The sequence below is a fragment of the Leptinotarsa decemlineata genome, unplaced genomic scaffold (assembly GCF_025532065.1).
Source record: "Leptinotarsa decemlineata unplaced genomic scaffold, Ldec_3_MD MMD2_tig00026294_RagTag_RagTag, whole genome shotgun sequence".
Classification (NCBI taxonomy): Eukaryota; Metazoa; Arthropoda; class Insecta; order Coleoptera; family Chrysomelidae; genus Leptinotarsa; species Leptinotarsa decemlineata.
The window spans coordinates 650,399-669,354 of NW_027412674.1; the positions used below are offsets into that span (position 1 = coordinate 650,399).

Genomic DNA, 18,956 nt, shown 5'->3' on the forward strand with positions numbered 1-18,956 from the left:
CAATTAATAAATTCCTGAAAGTCATCAAGTTATCATCTGAATAATAACGACTATAGGTTATGTTAATATTCTTACTGTGAAGTGTTGGTAACTCAAATATACACAGTTGAAATCTATGATCTGACAGATGGGTGTCCTCAACATATACACCTGTAGCAGAAATATTGCTGATTATAACATCTATACCCTTATTGAGACGTGTGGGAGAAGTGATCTGGTTATTCATATTGAATTCGCAAAAGATATTTTTTATTTTTCGTGATTCACAGTGATCAGTTAGTAGATCGACATTTATATCACCACATAGAATGTAGTAGTTGTTTTTTATGTAAAGGTTACACATCAGATCATAGATTTCATCTATAAATATATTGATATCACTGTTTGGTGTTCTGTACACTGTTATAATATATAATTGGCAATTTTTACAGTTTGTTTCATAGGTAGCTATTGTTACTTCGAAGTTTTTTTCTATACATTTGTTAAAGGAAAAAGGTTTAAGAAAACATCTTTTCTTTGATAGGATACAGACCCCACCATGGCTATGAATTTCTCTACAGTAATTATTAACTAAATTGTAGTTCGATATGTTTAGGACTTTAATTTCTGGTGCTGTAAGCCAGTGTTCTGATAGGCATACAATGTCTGGTTGATTGCGATCCATTAGAACTTCTAGCTGTTGAATTTTCCTTGTTGCCATGCCCTGGATATTGAGATGCATAATGGTTAGAGATGATTTCACATTTGTACAATCGTCCTTTTGTTGCCCTGATACTTTTCCGATATTTTCTTCTGCCTTTTCAGTGATAAACCCTTTCGATAGACAGGTATTAATGTGTTTGGTTCTTAAAAATCCTCCCTTATATGGTCGAAGCGATTTGAATGATGCTGGTGTGAATAGTATTTCTTAAAATCAAAGCGTCTTATAGCTACGCTTTTTGGCCAGTTGTTCGGGTTATACAGTTCATCCTTCAGACTGAAGTCAGCACTAAGCATGAAGCACTTGTTTTGTGTAGTAGGCGTTTGTAATTCATCTGTTAACGAGGGACATGAGGGCCTCATTCGACAGAGTGTCTAGGCCTTCTATATCGGGAGTGGTCGTCTACAGCGTAATCTATAGCTTCCCTAACTAAGACCCCGGCTTCAATATGAAGTGGAGCCTGAGATCACACTGAGCGCAGCCGACGGCGCCTTCCTATACGCCCCACATGAAGCAATAATAAAAGGTCTCTGCGCCGCGCTCAGCTGTCTCCTGACTATGATGTCGTGCACCCTACACCCCCACACTTGCACTCCATACATAGCTGCAGGTTTCGCTACCCTTTCGTATATGATTCTGACCCAGTCTCCCCTCAGTCCAATATTCCTTCCGGTCCATCTCCTCATTTTCCCCGCCACTGTATTTAGTTTTTTCCTATCCTCTTATTGGTGGTCTATGAACAATAATCCAGAGTCCACCACAATTCCCAGGTATTTCACATTCATTCCGATTTCCATCTCTTTGTCTAATTCATTCTCATAACCGGGAGTCTTTCATCCCGTCTGGCCTGTATGTACATGAATTCTGTCTTCCTTTCATTGTATTCCAACCACATCTCTTCCTCCCATGCTTTACATTTATTACAGACCAGATTCCATTTTTTTTCGATGTCGCCTACGGAGCCACCTTCAACGATGAGCAGCTGGTCATCTGTGTAGGCTCCTGGGCTCATCAGCCATAGAATCGGTCCCAGACTAGAACCCTGTGGACAGCCTCTGTTTATGATTTCAGAGACCGTTCCACAAGTGACTGTTCTCTTCCCCACATTTTCCAGCATACCCATTCGCGTCATGCAATTCTCAATTACCGGTACCCACGCGGTATTGAAGACATTGGACAAGTCCAACGCCACAACCAGGCTGTGTCTCCTTCCTCTCTTATTCTCTTTAATCCTTTTCATTAATTTCTCAACAGCCATTACTGTATCCATTTCTCCTATAAAACCATATTGGTTTCACTTTCCCTTTCACACCAGGCTTGAATCCTACCATTAAGGAGCCTGTCCAACATGCGCCCCATGCCTGTCAATAAGCTGATAGGCTTGTAGTTTCCGTCCTTTTTTGGTATCCATACGACCTTTGTTTGCTTCCATACCGCAGGGAAATACCTTCTTTCCAGACAGCCGTTGAAAAGTCTCATCATGTATTCTCCCTCCGATTCAGTGACCCTACGAATCACTTCGTTGGGACCCCATCTATGCCAGTCGCCTTTCCATCGAGTAGCTGATCAGCTACTGCCCGCAGTGCCCGCAGCTCCTCAATAGAAAAGAGCGGCTGATCCTCACGCCACTCCCCCCTTTCTCCATCCCTTATTTGACTGCCTGACAGGAGTGTCGCTCAAGTGATCATCGTTAGGAAAGTATTTGTTATTATTATTATTACTCTTTATTAGCAAATAATGCTCTTCATAGTAGAGCGAGTCACTTATAAAATACAAAACAATAAAAAATATATATAAAATTAGAGACAAGTCACATTTTAAAAACAAGAAACTAGAAAACAAGACGAATTATTGATGACAATTACTTGAAATATATTCACTACATTTTCTTTTGAATGAATTTAATGAATCACAGCTTTTTATATGACTTGGCAAATTATTAAATACAATCAGACAAAAACTATACAACGAGTCACAACCTATATGTTTTCTGTTGATATAAAAATTTCCTAATCTATTTCTAGTGGAGTGTGTATGAATACTACTTGTGTAGGTTAACTGATCACTTAGATAACTTTGCAACATATTCTGTTTAATTTTAAATATAAATATTAGCATATTCAGTGTTACCCTTTGAGACAGTGTTTCCAACATGTATTCCACAGATGTGTGTTTATTACAACTTAATATTGCCCTCATGGATCTGTTTTGAAGCTTCTGTAGTTTGTTTAGATTTTTCATTGCTCACAAAATAGAGTAATGTACTGCAATAGTCAAAGTGGGGTGCTATTATTGATTTATAAATTGTTAATTTTGCATATTCACTTATTTTATTTTTCAATCTATATAAAAGATGAATTTTCATGGCTATTTTCTTCTGAATATAACTACAGTGCGCATTAAAGTTCAATTCTTGATCTAATACCACTCCCAGATATTTAAAAGTTGTTACCCTTTCAATGATGACATTATCAATATAAAGATTCAATGACAGCTGTTCATCTTGCAGTTGTCTTCAACGATATTTGCTACCTATTAACATGCAGGAATCTGCTGGTTTCTTCCTTCCCCCTGTATAAGTTCCATGATCTCTCACAACTTTGGAAGGATTTCCCTGACTCTATCATCGTTGAGGAGTTGGTAGGCGCGGTTCCACGGATTTTCATCCTGAATCCGCTCCACTCTCTCCTTCAACCACGCAATTCTAGCACTCCCTCCCATTCTTTTATACCTATTCCTTTCTCTCCTATACTCATTTATTCTTCGTCTCCTTGCCTCTTCGTCCCTTGTGCTTTTCTTCTCAGTATCCTTACACTCTTCCGTGAGTTTTTCAACTTCACGTTCCACCATTCTTTCTCAGGGACGATCAGTTTTTCACTCTTAGGTATGTACCTCATACATGCTTCCCTCAGTTTCTCTTGAAGCTTAGTAGCTTGATATCGCTCTATCCCAACCCAGTTGGCTCCTCAGACATTTGTCACCATCACTTTCGCATCTTTGGTAGACCCATCAGGCAGAACTCAATCATACAATGGTCACTCATGGTTTCCTCCATACACACTTTCCAGTCATCTACCTGCATACTTCCACTAATGGTCAAATCGATCCAGCTTTCCCCTCTGTTGTTGTACCACATACAGTGGAATCCTTACTTGTCACTGCCAAATACGAGGTCTGTTCAAAAGTTGAGTTCTGATTTTTCTCAAAAAATATGTATTCATCAATTTCTAATTTTCCCCTCCAAAGTAGCCCCCCTCAGATATAATACACTTGTGTCAGGGTTTTTTCCAATCCTCGAAGCAGTTCTGATATGCACTTTTTGGTATGTCCTTGAGCTCTCTCAGCGATTCAGTTTTTATCTCCTCAATCGTGGTTTATACTAGAATAGACGAATTCTTGAGAATAAAAACCAATCCAAATTCCTGGGAATCGTCATGGGTAACAAATTAAAATTTGATCAACATCAACAACAACAGCTTTGAATAAAAAATTTGCATCAGGATGTTATGCACTTCGAATAGTTTCAAATGAACTGAGTTCATCCACAACAAAAATGATATATCATTCCCTGATTGAGTCCCACCTGAGATATGGTGTTGCCTTCTGGGGATTTTGCAGTCAACAACTTTTTCATTCAGTGTTTGTTTTGCAAAAGTGAGCGGTTAGATACTTATGCATGGTGAGTCATGCAGACCATTATTTTTGAGAGAAAAAATTGTAACTGTTAGTTGTATTTTCATAATGGAAACTGTTTACCTGATTTACAAAAAACATAATATGGTTGGAACTCCGGAACATATAAATTACATAACCTGGCAAATAACAGAAAATAAAATACATCTTCCTGTTCCAAAAACAAGTCAGACATATTCTTTAATTTATGAAAGTAAAAAGCTGTATAATCACATACCTTACGAAATTAGGAAGGAAAAAAAGCTATAAAAAGTTCAGAAATCTTGTTAAAGATGCCCTTGCAACAAAAACGTACTACAATCTTGATGAATATTACAATGGAACTTTGCTGTGATTTAATATGTTTTTTTTTGTAGTTTATATTGACACCTGTACTTTAAATTATATTTTATACTGGGATATATCTTATTTTATTGCCATGACATGTGAACTTATGTTCAAATTATGTATATTTGTTTTTTACATTTTTTGAAAGGGACTATACAAACTATTTTGTTTATAATTTTATTGTTATATGTTATCTATCAGATATGTGAACTTAGTTTGGCTCAAATTGTGTTTCTGGGTATTTGCGTTTTTGAATTGTTTCTTTTCTTTTATTCTTTGAAATGCTATACATACCAGATTTTTTAAGAAGCTTTGTCAATAAGATTATATTTTCTTGGAAAATTAAGTATATGTCTATCTATTTATCTATCAATACAAAACTTGGATTTTGAAAAAAAACACCGTTCTGCTTTTTCAAATTAGGAGGTTACTACTTCTGTCAGTCCTGCGAAATTCGATACTATGATTAATAAAATTTTGTCATCAGTATATTTATTTATATAAAATATGAACAAAAGTGGTTCCAAGATAATTATTATAAGATATCCCCGCCTTAGACCGAATAAGGTTTTCAGAGTTTGGAAAGTTTCACTCTTGCCATCTGACCTGAAAGATCTCTCACCAAATAAGTCAACGGCTTCGTGAAGAAGCTGGACTTACTTACCGGAGTTTGAATAGGTGTGACCCAACAGATTGAGCTCAAGTACTAAAATATTAACCTTCCAGTAGATACCACAATTTTTTTTACATTAGTTGTTGTCCTGGTCTGTTCGATTGGTATTCAATAATTCTTTTTTTTTATAAAAAAAATCTTTTACGATTTGGTCATAATTTGGGATTATATGATCAGTTACAAAAAAATAATTAGAATGAATCAAAAAGATTTTTTAGTTTCGTTTCCTGAACCAAAGTTTTTTTTCAATTTATTAACTAAAGTTTGAAAAAGCTGATTGAACTTGTCACAAAAAAGGTAAAACAAACTTCTGGCGTATTATAATTCCGAAATAATTAGGAAGGTTATAGTCACAAGAGCTTACTACTTCTAGTTTCCATAAAATCATAAATATATTTCACCACTACTAGAAGATCAATAACACCAAGTAGACATTAATTTAGATTTTATTCACGAATATATAGATGATTCATGTAAAAGTTAGCTTTGATACTGATATGAATTCTCAACTGGGAAATTTATGAATTGATCATTATTTATATCACTCAATGGAACAATATCTGAATCTCTGCTGTTTATGATACCTGTTGTATTCATGTAATTATTTCCATCACATAACCAAGTATGGTCTTTTGCTGCTTCCTCAGTGACAACCAAAAACAGCTGTTTCTCAATACAGTCCAATTCGTCTCTCAGGTAATTCAACAGGTCATTATCCTGAAACTAACCATTTTCATAACTATTTTTTTGAATTATGTTTTAACTTACACGTCCAATAAGTAGCGGATTATCTAGTTTAGAATCCAAGTTATAAAATAATCCAGCGATATCTCTGATTGTCACCCAATGCTTTCTACGAAGTGGTAATGTTATGAAACTTATTTTATAATCACTTGGTACATTCAATATGAAACCACAAATTTTATTTAAGTTCAAACAACTAGGATCTCTAAAATATACGAATATTTAAATTACTAAAAATATATTTATAGGAAGAGACACTAGTCACTCTTTTACTGAAAAATCTTGTTGACACTGATGAATTTGATTGAACCAACTCACCATATAATATGCTCAATAAATGATTTTTCAATAATAGAATGCTTCTAGCATCAAAGTGAAATTCTCACTTTCGTTTATCAAACCATATTGCCTCACAACCTCTTGACTGCAGTGCTTTCATAATTACATTAATATCATAATTCCCAAGTCCTAGAATTGACTTATGAGGGTTTATCCAGTGATCAGGTGAAAGAGAGTAGCAAATTAAGTCCAACTCTGATTTTGTGAATGCATCCCTTGATTGAAACAAATTGTTGAGGGCATGGAGAGCGCATAATTCTCTTATTTGTTTCTCGTGATATATAATATTTGAAGTGTTTGAATTCATATCACAAGGAGGTCAAGGAATTATTGTCCAAATCGATTTCAGAGATTCATTCAACATATTTTTAAAATTTCCACATAGGGAGTATAGGTCAGGTTTTCTTGCACAGGATAAGTTTAAATTATCCTTCAATTTTACATTCGGAAGTCAACAAAAATTGACTACAAATTGTATGGTATAACTTGATCACGACTTCCATACACTGAACTATTTATCAATAAAATAGTAGAACAAAAAAGCGTCATTGGCAAAGACTAGAGTACAGTATTCCATCACAAACCACTTACTCTAGAGTAAGTGGTTTGTGGGTTTGTGCTTTCTAATCACTACCACAAGTTCTGTGATCACTACTCACCGACATAACCTATAACTTTCTACTGTGTCTGTGCCACCGACATATCTATGTCGATGGTCTGTGCCATCGACATGATTAAGGTTATGTCGATGGTCTGTGCCATCGACATGATTAAGGTTATGTCGATGGTCTGTGCTAGAATTTTATAAACCATTGAGTGTTGCTAGATTACGGTAGATTATTACCAACAGCAAACCAGAAATATTGATGTTTTGACTTTGAAATTGAAATGCTTTAAATCAAACTTGGCTTTGTTCAAGTGTTGACAAAAATACCCAATCTACGGCTCTCTTGATTGTTCATAAAATAAAGATATCTAACATATTTCGGCAATCCATTAACAGAGGCGCTAAGCGCACACCAATGTTTACATTTTGAAACGGTTGTTGTTCTATCTATCAACATGTGTACGAAGTTGGGGCAATCTCATTTCTCGCGTCAAGAGATTTTGACAAAACAAAAGCGAATATGCTAAAACATAGAATCATAGAAATTATAATGTATATCATATATAGTATATAACTATAGTTTCTATGCAATTTTTGATGCCAATCTTTTCATCTTCTCTTCTGACTTTTGACTTGTCCCCACTTGCCACTTCCACCTTCCACTGATACAGTGATACATTATTGTTTACTATTTCGTCACTGCCAGGTCCATAGTGAAAAGAAATACCAGGAGGGGGGATGGAATCCAAATTTTCCCAACCCCACCAGCAAAATGTCCCAACTTTCGAAAAAATGGAAGCCACCATATTCACCATGGATAGAAATATCCAATACAAATGAAAGGAAACAAATGAAATCCCACCCTTTTCCCGGTTCTTTCCCTTTTCTTATTACCTCTTCCTTTATTTTCTCTCATTTTTATTTTCTCAATTTTCATTCATTTTTTTACTATTATTTTTTTCTATCTTTACGGCCCAAAATTTCCCAACTTTTTCCCAAGTCGAAAAAGCAGCTCCTCCCCATCCCCCCATGGCGACGGCCCTGGTCACAGCATGTCTAGAAAACTCAAACATATTGTGACAAATTAAAGAATTAATTGTCTTAAGCAGATTTATTTCCAACAATATTTCACTAATCACAAACTTTTTATTTACTACAACACTTAACGCTTAATTTATTTCAACTATTTGAATTTCTTGTTTAAGCACTCGATTCACTTTCTGAACTGCCTTCTTTGGTCGGGAAGACATGCTTATATTGGTAAAGGTCCTTTCTAGAATTCTGTAGTCGGTTTGGTACTAGAATTTTACCGGCGACTCCCGACTGCATTCTTTCATGGTGATGTCATGTTTGTTCCATGTACTGGTCAGGGGTGGCTTCAGATTCTTTACATTGCCCCCTTCTTAAAGAAATTTCGCCCCGAAATGTCATCCTGGCGTGTGTCGATACCTGCAGGACTCCCCATATCTGCATTGTAAAGTTCGATGGAAGTAACACTCCACAGTCTTCATGCTCGGTCGTGGAAGATGGTTACCGCACACCAAAATCTTGATGCCGCCAACATGCTTCTCACAATTCTCCAATCCAGCCTGTCAAGCCCAGAGGCTAATTTCGGGATTGTCAAGTCCACAAGGTTCTGGTCGAGTATCGTAACCCTCAGTCTGGTAAGACTCCTTCAGACATCTTCATAGGACGGTTTATCTCGAGAATGCTTTTTGGTCACCAAGTAGAAAATGATTCTCTGACCCTTCTTCAAGTGTAGCACTCCTCCGACTTCTGGATTCTGATCTCGTAATGTTTGGAGCTGACTGATTTTCTTGTTGAATACCACAGCGATACCCCTGGACATTTGGAGGTTCTCTGCCACGCAGTGAGCTAGTGCGTAATCAACTGGAACCTTGAAAAGGTCTCGTGGCTCTTCTTGACTAACCCAATGTACGACCTTCTGTGCGTTCGATTATATAAAGACATGAACTTCTGGAACGTCATTTCATCCTCTGCTGGTCTGAGGACGCGAAGTTGGTCATGCTTTCCAGCATTAGGAGCCAATCTATTGAAATGGACGACCCTAGGCTTTCCTCGAGGTGGCTTACGGATTCGGTAGACGAGGTCATTTATCTTCTTCATGATTTTGTACGGACCTTCCCACGATGTCCGCAACTTTGGTGATAAACCACGGCGTCGCTTAGGGTTGTACAGCCAAACTAGGTCACCACTTTCGAATCTTCCAGCATTCGCCTTGATGTCATAGGACTTCTTCATAGTATCGCTGGCACTCCGGATATTCAGGTAGACTCGTTCATGTATGTCGTCTATTCTCTGCCGAAGCTTGCTGACATAGTTTTTCCCCGCAGTGTCTTGTTCTGGCGGTGCCCCAAATTTCAGATCGCAAGGAAGCCGCAGCTCTCGGCCCATTATAATACTGGTAGGGGTTTGGCCGGTTGACTCGTGTTTATGGTCTAATTCATTCGTTCCACCATTCTATCGGACTGTGGATGTAAGGCTGTGGTTCTGGTCTTTCGAATGTCCAACACTTTACACATTTCTTGGAACAGGTTGGACTCGAAATTTCTGCCCTGGTCCGAATGCGGCTCCAATAGGACATCGATAACTAATTCAATTAGGAATAATAGTTATTTATTATACAAGTGAAAAAAGTATTACATTTTAGTTCGAGGTTGTGCTGTTGGGTTGTGGAACGCTGGTTGTTGCTCGAGGCTCCAATGATTTGGTTATGGATATTGTGGGCATGATTATGTGAATGGTGAAATTCAGAGGGCTCACCAATTTGAATTTATTGCTGTTAGATTTGTAGCTGTGATATTGAATAAAATAGTTATTTATTGTACAAGGGAAAAAGTATTAGATTTAAGGTCGAGGCTGTGTTGTGTTTGTCAAAAAACCGAGAGCTAAAATATAATATTTTTCCCGTGTATAACACACAATTTTTTTTTTGTGACGGGAAAAACGACGATTTAATATTGAAAAATTAAATTTTTACCTTATCCGTGAAAAAGTACTCACTTTTTTCACGGGGAAAAAATGATTTCATAAAAAGTGACATTTGTTACCTGTCATAGAGATAGAATATCAAATTTTTTTTCCGTCACAGAAAAAAAGTACTAACCTTTTTCCCGGGGAAAAAAGTAATTTCATAAAAAGTGACATTTTGTTACCTGCTATCACATATAAAATGCCAAACTTTTTTCCCGTCACAGAAAAAACTCATTTAAAAAATACTAAAAATATGGTAACTCTTTCATTTTACAATTGCATGCGACGAAAAATTCAATTAAACATATATAAAAACTGTTCCAAGATTTCTACTAAAGACAATATAAAATAGGTATTTCAATATAGCTGTAATAAAACCTCCCAATTACATGAATATTTCTTCCTATCCCTGTTCAATGACATCTTCATCAATAAATTGTTGTCTCTTTTTTATCAGTTTGGCCATCTTGCTATTAACTTTAGCATTATCAATTGTATCTCCATGAGCTTACTCAAACTCTCTCCAATTTTCAGCAATAAATTCAGATGAATTTTTTAGGTTCTCATTGGCTCTTTCAAATACTCTTCTGGATAACAGAACATTCATGTTGGGTTTTGATTGTGTGTTAAGTTCGAATGTGGCATAAGACAGCCACACTTTCTAGCAGTCTTTCATAGATTTGTCTAGCATTTTCAGGTTCTTCCTGAGAAATTCCAAAGTCTATATAAGACTTCCAAGGTAACTTTTGTAATATGTATTTGTAGGTATATCCATTTCATCCATTGTCTCTTGATGTTATTTTTTTGTGAAATGAATCTTAAAGTGTTGATAGAAGTATAATTTTTTTTCTACTGGAAGATAATTGCAGCATTATTGTAACAATATTTTCTAGAGGCTTGGTAAGTTTTCGTTTTGAAGGCACCCGGCGATTTTTAAAAAAATTTTGAGTGTACTTACGTATGTTGATGCGTAGATTACGAATCCGAAAGGAAAAAGAGGCGCTCTCCCTTATTTACAAAGTTACGGCCCTTCAAAGTTCAGAAAAGGGCGACTTTTCAGCCTTCTTTTTCACAAAATGAACTATTTAAAAACACAAGCATTTATTCACTAAGGTCACCTTTACTCCTTATTCCTCATCCAAACAATACAGAATGCTAACACCTTCGAATGCTTCTACATGAGATCAGATGCCCAATTTCATTTGAAGCGTTGAAAACTGTAGATGTCACTTACATCCCACTTTCCAATTCACGTGCAAGGCTCTAGGTCTACTCGAAGATGATCGGCATTGTTGTGGAATTGGCCGTGGTGGTAGTGCGCCCCTCACGATCGGAAGACCGTGGGTTCGATTCCTGCCTCGACCAGTTATTTTTCTCGAGAGAATTTATCTGGTTGAAGCTGGGATGATTCTGCAACCGTGTTGGAAATCACACGTTAAAAGGTAAGACCTCGTTAGTCCTTAGCTCGCACAAGTTTTTCAACTTCCAAGAGTTGTCGTTCGGAGATTGATTAACGGAAAAACAGATTTTTTAAAACATATTTGGATTCAGCTCTTGAATAGGCAGCACTTTGTCAAACACTACATATGATTCGAGAGGTTTTTGTTATCATTTTATTGTTCTGCCAGGTTTCCGACCCCCTACGTCTTTGGGAAAAATATAAAGAATACCTTTCTGAAGACTTTAAAAAACAACTGGAAAGGCAAGGTGACATGGATGTAGAGCACTCATCGGACCTGATATTTAACAAATACCTGTCGGTATTAGAGGATACCGTATTATCATTAGGCGGCCGTCCTCTTAAAGAGTATGGATTACCTCAGCCAATAACATCAATAGAGAGTACGTGAAGGAGACCAGTTACGATACAGTGGCCTTAGAAGACGCAGTAAGAAAAAATGAACCATCCTTGAATGACGAGCAATAGGAAGTTTACAATAAAATTATCACAAGTGTAGATGCAAATGACGGTCGAATATTCTTCTTAGACGCTCCAGGTGGAACTAGTAAAACCTTCCTTTGGTGGTCGAACTGCTCATGCTGCTTTTAAGTTACCACACAATGTAATCACTGCCGAGAATCCCATTTGCAACATCTCCAAACAAAGTAATTTTGCTGAAATTTCAAAGAGTACAAAAGTAATCGTCTGGGACGAAAAAAACGATGGCTCATAAAGGTGGTATTGAAGCCTTAAACAGATTACTAAGGGATATAAGGGGTACCAATACAAAATTAATGGGTGGCGTAACTCTTTTGCTGGCCGGAGACTTTCTGCAGACTCTACCAGTGGTGCCAAAAGGAACCAGAGCTGACGAAGTAAAGTCGTGCATTAAGAAATATAATTTGTGGCCCCAGGTTAATATTCTTAAGGATGAGTCTGCTGGTAAATTTTGAGATCTCCTTTTTAAAATCTGTAATGGTGATTTTCCATCGTTTGATGGAAAGATAACCATCCCGGAAGAATTGTGCACAGTTGCTACTACGGTTCAAGAATTGCTGTCTAAAGTTTATCCAGACAACATTCATATACATGACAAGCCTATTGAATGGTTATGTGAGCGTACCATACCTACTCCAAAGAACGATCAAGCAGCAACTATCAACGATATCCTGCTCATGTCGTTTGAGGACGAAGAAAAGGTCTATAATTCGATTGATACTGTGGTTAATACAGATGACGCTACTAATTACCCTGTAGAATTTTTAAATTCATTAAAACCGCTAGGTTTGCCTTGTCATAAACTAATTCTGCGTGTGGGCACTCCAACTATAATGTTGCGGAATTTAAAACCACCAAAACTTTGTAACGGTACGAGACTGCAAGTGAAAGCGTTACATCGCAATATAGTAGAAGCCACCATATTAACTGGGTGGGCGAAAGGGGAAACTGTATTTATACCACGAATCCCATTAATACCTAATGATATCCCGTTCGAATTTAAACGATTACAGTTTCCCCTAAAAGTCTGCTTTGCCATGACAATAAACAAGTGTCAGGGGCAAACTTTCAAATTTGCGGGTATTGACTTGAGAGAACATTGCTTCTCTCATGGACAGTTTTATGTTGCTTGCTCACGAGTAAGTTCACCCAATAGCTTGATAGTTTTAGCGCCTAATGACAGATTAGTAAAGAATATTGTGTACAATAATTTTTTACACATGCTAAACAAAAGTAAAGTCGCAAACACTATACCTAATTAATAATAATACTTCTTAACGCGAGCGAAGCCACGGGCAAAAGCTAGTTTTATCCTATAAAAAGACAAATTTTCCCTGCCGATACTAATGAAACAAAATAAGTTTCGTTTTGAGATATTTATTCAAATCCAGCACAGCTTGAAGGACCCAGTGTCACTACATTTTATTTTTGTAATCTACGGAAATATGATGTGAAAGTTCAGTGATGTCAATAGTAATATATTATATTCTAACAACTTTTGTGTAGGGTGTGTTTTTTTTTGTTTAACCATCTTTCAAATTTTCACCGCCGACGCCACGCCTTCCTCAATTCTGCCGCCCCTCATTATTTGCAAAATAGATCGGGCGCTGCTTTAACTGAAACATCCTGAATTCCATAGGAAGGGTGATGATAGGATGAAAGACTGGTAAATTGCTCCAGATAGAAGAGCCATAATCAAATAAGCAAGTCAAGTCAGTTATGCTGTGACCTTGTCAGCCTATACTATGAGGTATAAAATAGTAAACATTTGTTTATTATTCTGTATATGAGGCTCAACAGAGACAAACAAGAAATTTAAACAGCCACAATATAAAAAAGCATTTTTATAAAGAAGTGAATCATGGAAAACAGACCCCAGAAAATGCCCAAGGTGGCGAAGGTACCAGTGTTATTTCTCTTAACTCTAATTTATTCACTTTTCCTTTAAATTTATAGGTCAAAAATAAAGCCCCTGCAGAAATTCAAATCACTGCTGAACAATTGTTAAGAGAAGCTAAAGAGAGAGATTTGGAAATTCTCCCACCCCCACCAAAGCAGAAAATTTCTGATCCTGCTGAGCTTGCAGATTATCAGTTGCGAAGACGGAAACAGTTCGAAGACAACATAAGAAAAAATAGAACCAACATATCTAACTGGATGAAATATGCACGATGGGAGGAATCTCAGAAAGACATACAACGTGCAAGATCAGTTTGGGAGAGAGCTTTAGACGTGGATCACCAGAGAGTCCCAATATGGTTAAAATATACAGAAATGGAAATGAGAAATCGGCAGGTAATATTATATTAAAATCACTACATTCTTAGGACATGAATAGGTATCTACACACAATATTTTCATACCCTAAACCTCTATAGCACTTTTTTGAAGCATTGGTAATATTCAAAGACTGAGGATTTCAACTAAGCAATTTATTGGAATGAAATTATTAGATTGTAGTGCTTGTGTTTGCCTTATCTTATTACATGATCACAATATCAATCAGAAAGATTAATATTGAATAGGTGTATATTAACTCAAATATGCAAATACATGTACTATTGCAAGGTCATGAAGATATTTCATTGAATTATTTGCCATTATTAGAAGCAGTGGTCCCTATATAAATCCCTGAGGATCAACTGACTTCATTGTCCCCAGTGATTATTCAATTGATTTCTGTGACGTCCTGCTGCTGGACGAACAAGAAATATCTGCAAGAACTTTCTCTGTTAGATATAACTTATAATAATAATAACAATAAAGGCCTTTTATCAATTTTCAGTTATATTTATACATGTGAACTAAAGAAGTAAATGGGCGAGATTCAGTATAAAAATCGGTATTAGTTGTGGAAGTATTTGTTTGTAGTTTCCACACTGGTCATACTTGACTTGAAATATACATTTACCTGTACTCAAAACCACCCCATAAGTTGTTGCACTGATCCTTTTCTATATGCAGTTGAGAAGCTTTCTTAACTTTCTTTCATCCATTATCTCTTGATGTTATTTTTTTGTGGAATGAATTTTAAAAGTGTTTTTTTCTAATGGAAGATAATTGCAGCATTATTATAACAATAGTTTCTAGAGCCTCTAAAAAATAGTGGCTTGGATTGCATATTCTATTTTAGAATATACTTTAACACAAAAATGTTTTTGAAGCATCAGTGAAATTCTCTGAGGTTAGCAAAACAAGCCTAGTTCACAGTTTCAAATTTATGATAGTAAAAAAAATTATATTCAATATGTTAATTAGCTGTTTTTTAGGTAAACCATGCAAGAAATTTGTGGGATCGAGCTGTTACGATATTACCTAGGATTGATACTTTTTGGTACAAATACACTTATATGGAGGAAATGTTGGAAAATGTACCTGGAGCCCGTGCTGTCTTTGAACGATGGATGGAGTGGCAGCCTGATGAGCAGGCATGGCAAACTTACATCAATTTTGAACTTCGGTATAAAGAAATTGATAGAGCCAGACAAATATATGAAAGGTATTCGGTTCATTATTACTTTTGAAAATTATTCTATCTAAAATTATATTGTAGGTTTGTTATGACTCACCCAGAAGTTAAACACTGGATTAAGTATGCAAAATTTGAGGAAAAACATGGTTTCATTCATTCTGCTCGCAAAATCTTTGAACGTGCTGTTAATTTTTTTGGTGACGATCATTTGGATGAAAATTTGTATATTGCTTTTGCTAAATTCGAAGAAAATCAGAAAGAGCATGAAAGAGCAAGGGTAATCTACAAATATGCGCTTGATCACATACCCAAAGACCAGACTAAAGAACTCTATAAGTCATACACAATACATGAAAAAAAATATGGAGACAAAAGTGACATAGATGAGGTGATTGAATCGAAGCGAAAATTTCAGTACGAACAGGAAATTTTGCAAAATCCAACTAATTACGATGCTTGGTTTGATTATATTAGGTTAGTAGAAGGTGAAGGAGACTTAGAATTTATCAGAGAGACGTATGAAAGAGCCATTGCCAACATACCTCCTTCAAATCAAAAGCAATTTTGGAGAAGATATATATATCTTTGGATAAACTATGCCTTGTTTGAAGAATTAGAAGCCAAGGACTATGACCGTACCAGGCAAGTGTATAAGGCGTGTTTAGAGTTACTGCCCCACAAGGTTTTCACTTTCTCAAAAATATGGTTGCTTTTTGCAAAGTTTGAAATTAGACAAAAAAATTTAACTCCTGCCAGAAAAATTCTTGGAATGGCTTTGGGAATGTGTCCGAGGGATAAGCTGTTTCGCGGATACATAGATCTGGAGTTACAACTCAGAGAATTTGACAGATGTCGAACCCTTTATGAAAAATTTTTGGAATTTGGACCAGAGAATTGTGTGACCTGGATGAAATTTGCCGAACTAGAAACTTTATTAGGCGACATTGATCGAGCAAGGGCTATTTACGAATTGGCTATAAGTCAGCCTAGGTTGGATATGCCAGAGTTACTTTGGAAGGCTTATATAGACTTTGAAATTTCTCAGGAAGAACCTGAAAATGCTAGACAAATCTATGAAAGGCTGCTAGAAAAAACATCACATGTCAAAGTATGGTTGTCTTATGCCAAATTTGAACTTAACACACAATCAGAACCCGACATGAATGTTCTGTTATCCAGGAGAGTATTTGAAAGAGCCAACGAGAGCCTAAAAAATTCATCTGAAAAAGAGGCAAGAGTTCTACTTCTTGAAAACTGGAGGGAGTTTGAGAAAGCCCATGGAGATGAAACTGATAATGCTAAAGTTAATAGCAAGATGCCCAAACGTATAAAAAAGAGACAAAAAATTATTGATGAAGATGGCATTGAACAGGGATGGGAAGAAATTTTTGATTACATTTTTCCTGAAGATGAGGCTAACAGACCTGGTTTAAAATTCGTGGCATTGGTTAAAAATTGGAAAACAAAGTCAGCTCAAGAGTCAGAGGCACAGGCTGAGGAAGAAACCAGTAGACCTGGAGCTCTGAATGCAAGTTCTGCTGCTAAAGTCGATAGCAGCGATAGAGTAAGGGAAAAATTGCTGGGTCTGTCAAACAAATGGAAAAAAATCAGTAGCAGTCATGTGAATGATTCAGAAAATGAGACAAATGTTGTGTCAGAACAAAAAAAGGATTTTGAGTCCGTAAATAAGGAAGAAAATACAAAAAGTAAAAGAGAATCAGATTCTGAAAATGATAGCAACAGTTAGCAATCTCGAAGTTCATGAAAAAATAAAATCTATAACATTGTACAAAACCTTATTGAATATTTATGTACAGTTACCCCTTTAAAAAATCAACATCATATATGTTACTAGAAACAATAGTGTATCAATGTGGTTAAATTGAAAACTGCTAATGTGAATGTAAACATAAGTTTAAATAAATTATTTAATTTTGAGTATTCCTTAGGTTATCTATAAGTATTCCACGATGCTAGACTGTGGAATTGACTAATCAATCAGCTCTTAGCTTTCAACTCAATAAATATGTTATGTTGTATAATAGTATGTTTTTAGATGTCAATTTATGACAAAACAAAATAAATCCTTTAATTTTCAACTGTTGGTGCTGTAAATTGAATTATTAAATAGAAACTAGTGGAAATGGAGATATAAAGACATCCCATGACTTCGAAATAAAAGAGAGGATAGTTTTTATTTATTCCTTCCTTCTTAATAAAGCCAACATTTAGTGAAAAAGCCAAGAGTCCCAGAAAAAAGCAAAGATTATTTAAAATGTGTTTGAGTTGAAAAAGATGTAGTGAGTACCCATTCAAATTGTTTTTATCGACCTTTTTTGGGTATTTTCATCTTCCACAATTTGAAAAAATATAAAATGGTAATAGGGAACTTTGTACAAATGTTTCAATTGAAATGAAATGAAATGAATTATGTATAAATTCAGATTGGGTACAGTGCAATTATATAGTACAATATTTGTAAACAATAAATTTCCATTTCGAGTGGGGCGACATTACCTAAGCATGTGATATGCTTGTGCTGCTTTGTCAACCCACCTCGAAGTGGACTACACACTAGTTATAATTCGCCGAGCGAGAAATTAATAGTACCTAAATAATACATGTAAAATCAATTTTAATATAGAGGGTGTACAACTAAGTACAATAATAAACTAATACTTATTCAATGAGATGTTAAAAAAAGTAACAAAATAGAGAAAAATAATAAAATTACATAAAGAAATGGAGTTGAGAGAGAGAGAGAGCGAGGGAAAATAAGACTGGAGTCTTTCTTATGAATTGAGTGGGGAGATCAGATAATGCAAAATATATTTGGGTTTTCACGTATACAATTTTTTACCGCTTTTTTGAACAGATGTGTTTTTTCTATAACCTTGATTTCCATGGGTAACGCATTGAAAAATTTAGCACCAAAATAAAAAATACATCTTTGTGTATGAGTTTTATTGAACTTTGGGATGCTGATGAATAGATTTTCCACAGATCTGGTTTGCCTTTGTATTTCATTGTTATATATTTTAGTGAAAGTAAAGTTATGTTTATTTGAATGCATCCATAGGAGACAGTTATAAATATATAAACTACGGGTATTCATTAATCCATTTTCTTGATACAATTTTTCTGTTGAGAAAATTTTAGGTTTCTTGAATAATATTTTTAGGACAGTATTCTGGGTTGTTTGTAGACAGGGTAAGCTTTTTAGTTTTCCCCAATAAGTTACTGCGTAAATTCAAAGTATTTTTCATAAAGAAAGGTGTACTATTCATCAGTGAGCTGAAAAATTATAAACATTCTTATTTTGATTTTGCAGAATTGGAAAAAATCTAATGATACTTGCAGTTTTTTCTTTGGTTCGTTATTTTCAAACGGGCTCTACACATGTCAAAGTAGTTTTGAAATGTGAAATATATCGGATCTCTGGAAGGTGAAAGTACCAAAAAGGTTTTC

The 18,956-nt window shown here is 35.7% G+C and overlaps 2 protein-coding genes across 5 annotated transcripts; one reads left to right on the forward strand and one right to left on the reverse strand.

Annotated features, from left to right (window-relative positions):
- Positions 1–5,821: 5,821 nt before the first annotated feature.
- Positions 5,822–7,112, reverse strand: LOC111510769 (josephin-2). Of its 4 annotated transcripts, none has more exons than XM_023166704.2 (3): positions 6,524–7,112; positions 6,162–6,246; positions 5,822–6,116 (listed from the first exon to the last, which is right to left on the reverse strand). In XM_023166704.2, exons 1-3 carry the CDS (start codon positions 6,781–6,783, stop codon positions 5,874–5,876), a joined length of 588 nt encoding a protein of 195 aa, XP_023022472.1. In that variant the 5' UTR covers positions 6,784–7,112; the 3' UTR covers positions 5,822–5,873. The 4 variants fall into 4 exon arrangements, with proteins under 4 accessions (XP_023022472.1, XP_023022471.1, XP_023022473.1 ...); XM_023166703.2 differs by having other exon boundaries at positions 6,162–6,342; positions 6,524–7,105; XM_023166705.2 differs by having other exon boundaries at positions 5,822–6,110; positions 6,524–7,103.
- Positions 7,113–13,718: 6,606 nt separating this feature from the next.
- On the forward strand, positions 13,719–17,429 carry crn (pre-mRNA splicing factor crn). Its single transcript, XM_023166696.2, has 4 exons — positions 13,719–13,916; positions 13,973–14,311; positions 15,286–15,515; positions 15,570–17,429. Exons 1-4 carry the CDS (start codon positions 13,878–13,880, stop codon positions 17,233–17,235), a joined length of 2,274 nt encoding a protein of 757 aa, XP_023022464.2. The 5' UTR covers positions 13,719–13,877; the 3' UTR covers positions 17,236–17,429.
- The last annotated feature ends 1,527 nt before the right edge of the window (positions 17,430–18,956 follow it).

Coding starts and splice junctions, on each gene's coding strand:
- LOC111510769 (XM_023166703.2), bottom strand. CDS start 6,783: ATGAATTCAAACACTTCAAATATTATATATCACGAGAAACAAATAAGA. Junction 6,343..6,523: donor ATATGGTTTGATAAACGAAA/GTGAGAATTTCA, acceptor CGTATATTTTAG/AGATCCTAGTTGTTTGAACT. Junction 6,117..6,161: donor ATCCGCTACTTATTGGACGT/GTAAGTTAAAAC, acceptor GAAAATGGTTAG/TTTCAGGATAATGACCTGTT.
- crn (XM_023166696.2), top strand. CDS start 13,878: ATGGAAAACAGACCCCAGAAAATGCCCAAGGTGGCGAAG. Junction 14,312..15,285: donor TGGAAATGAGAAATCGGCAG/GTAATATTATAT, acceptor GCTGTTTTTTAG/GTAAACCATGCAAGAAATTT. Junction 15,516..15,569: donor GCCAGACAAATATATGAAAG/GTATTCGGTTCA, acceptor ATTATATTGTAG/GTTTGTTATGACTCACCCAG.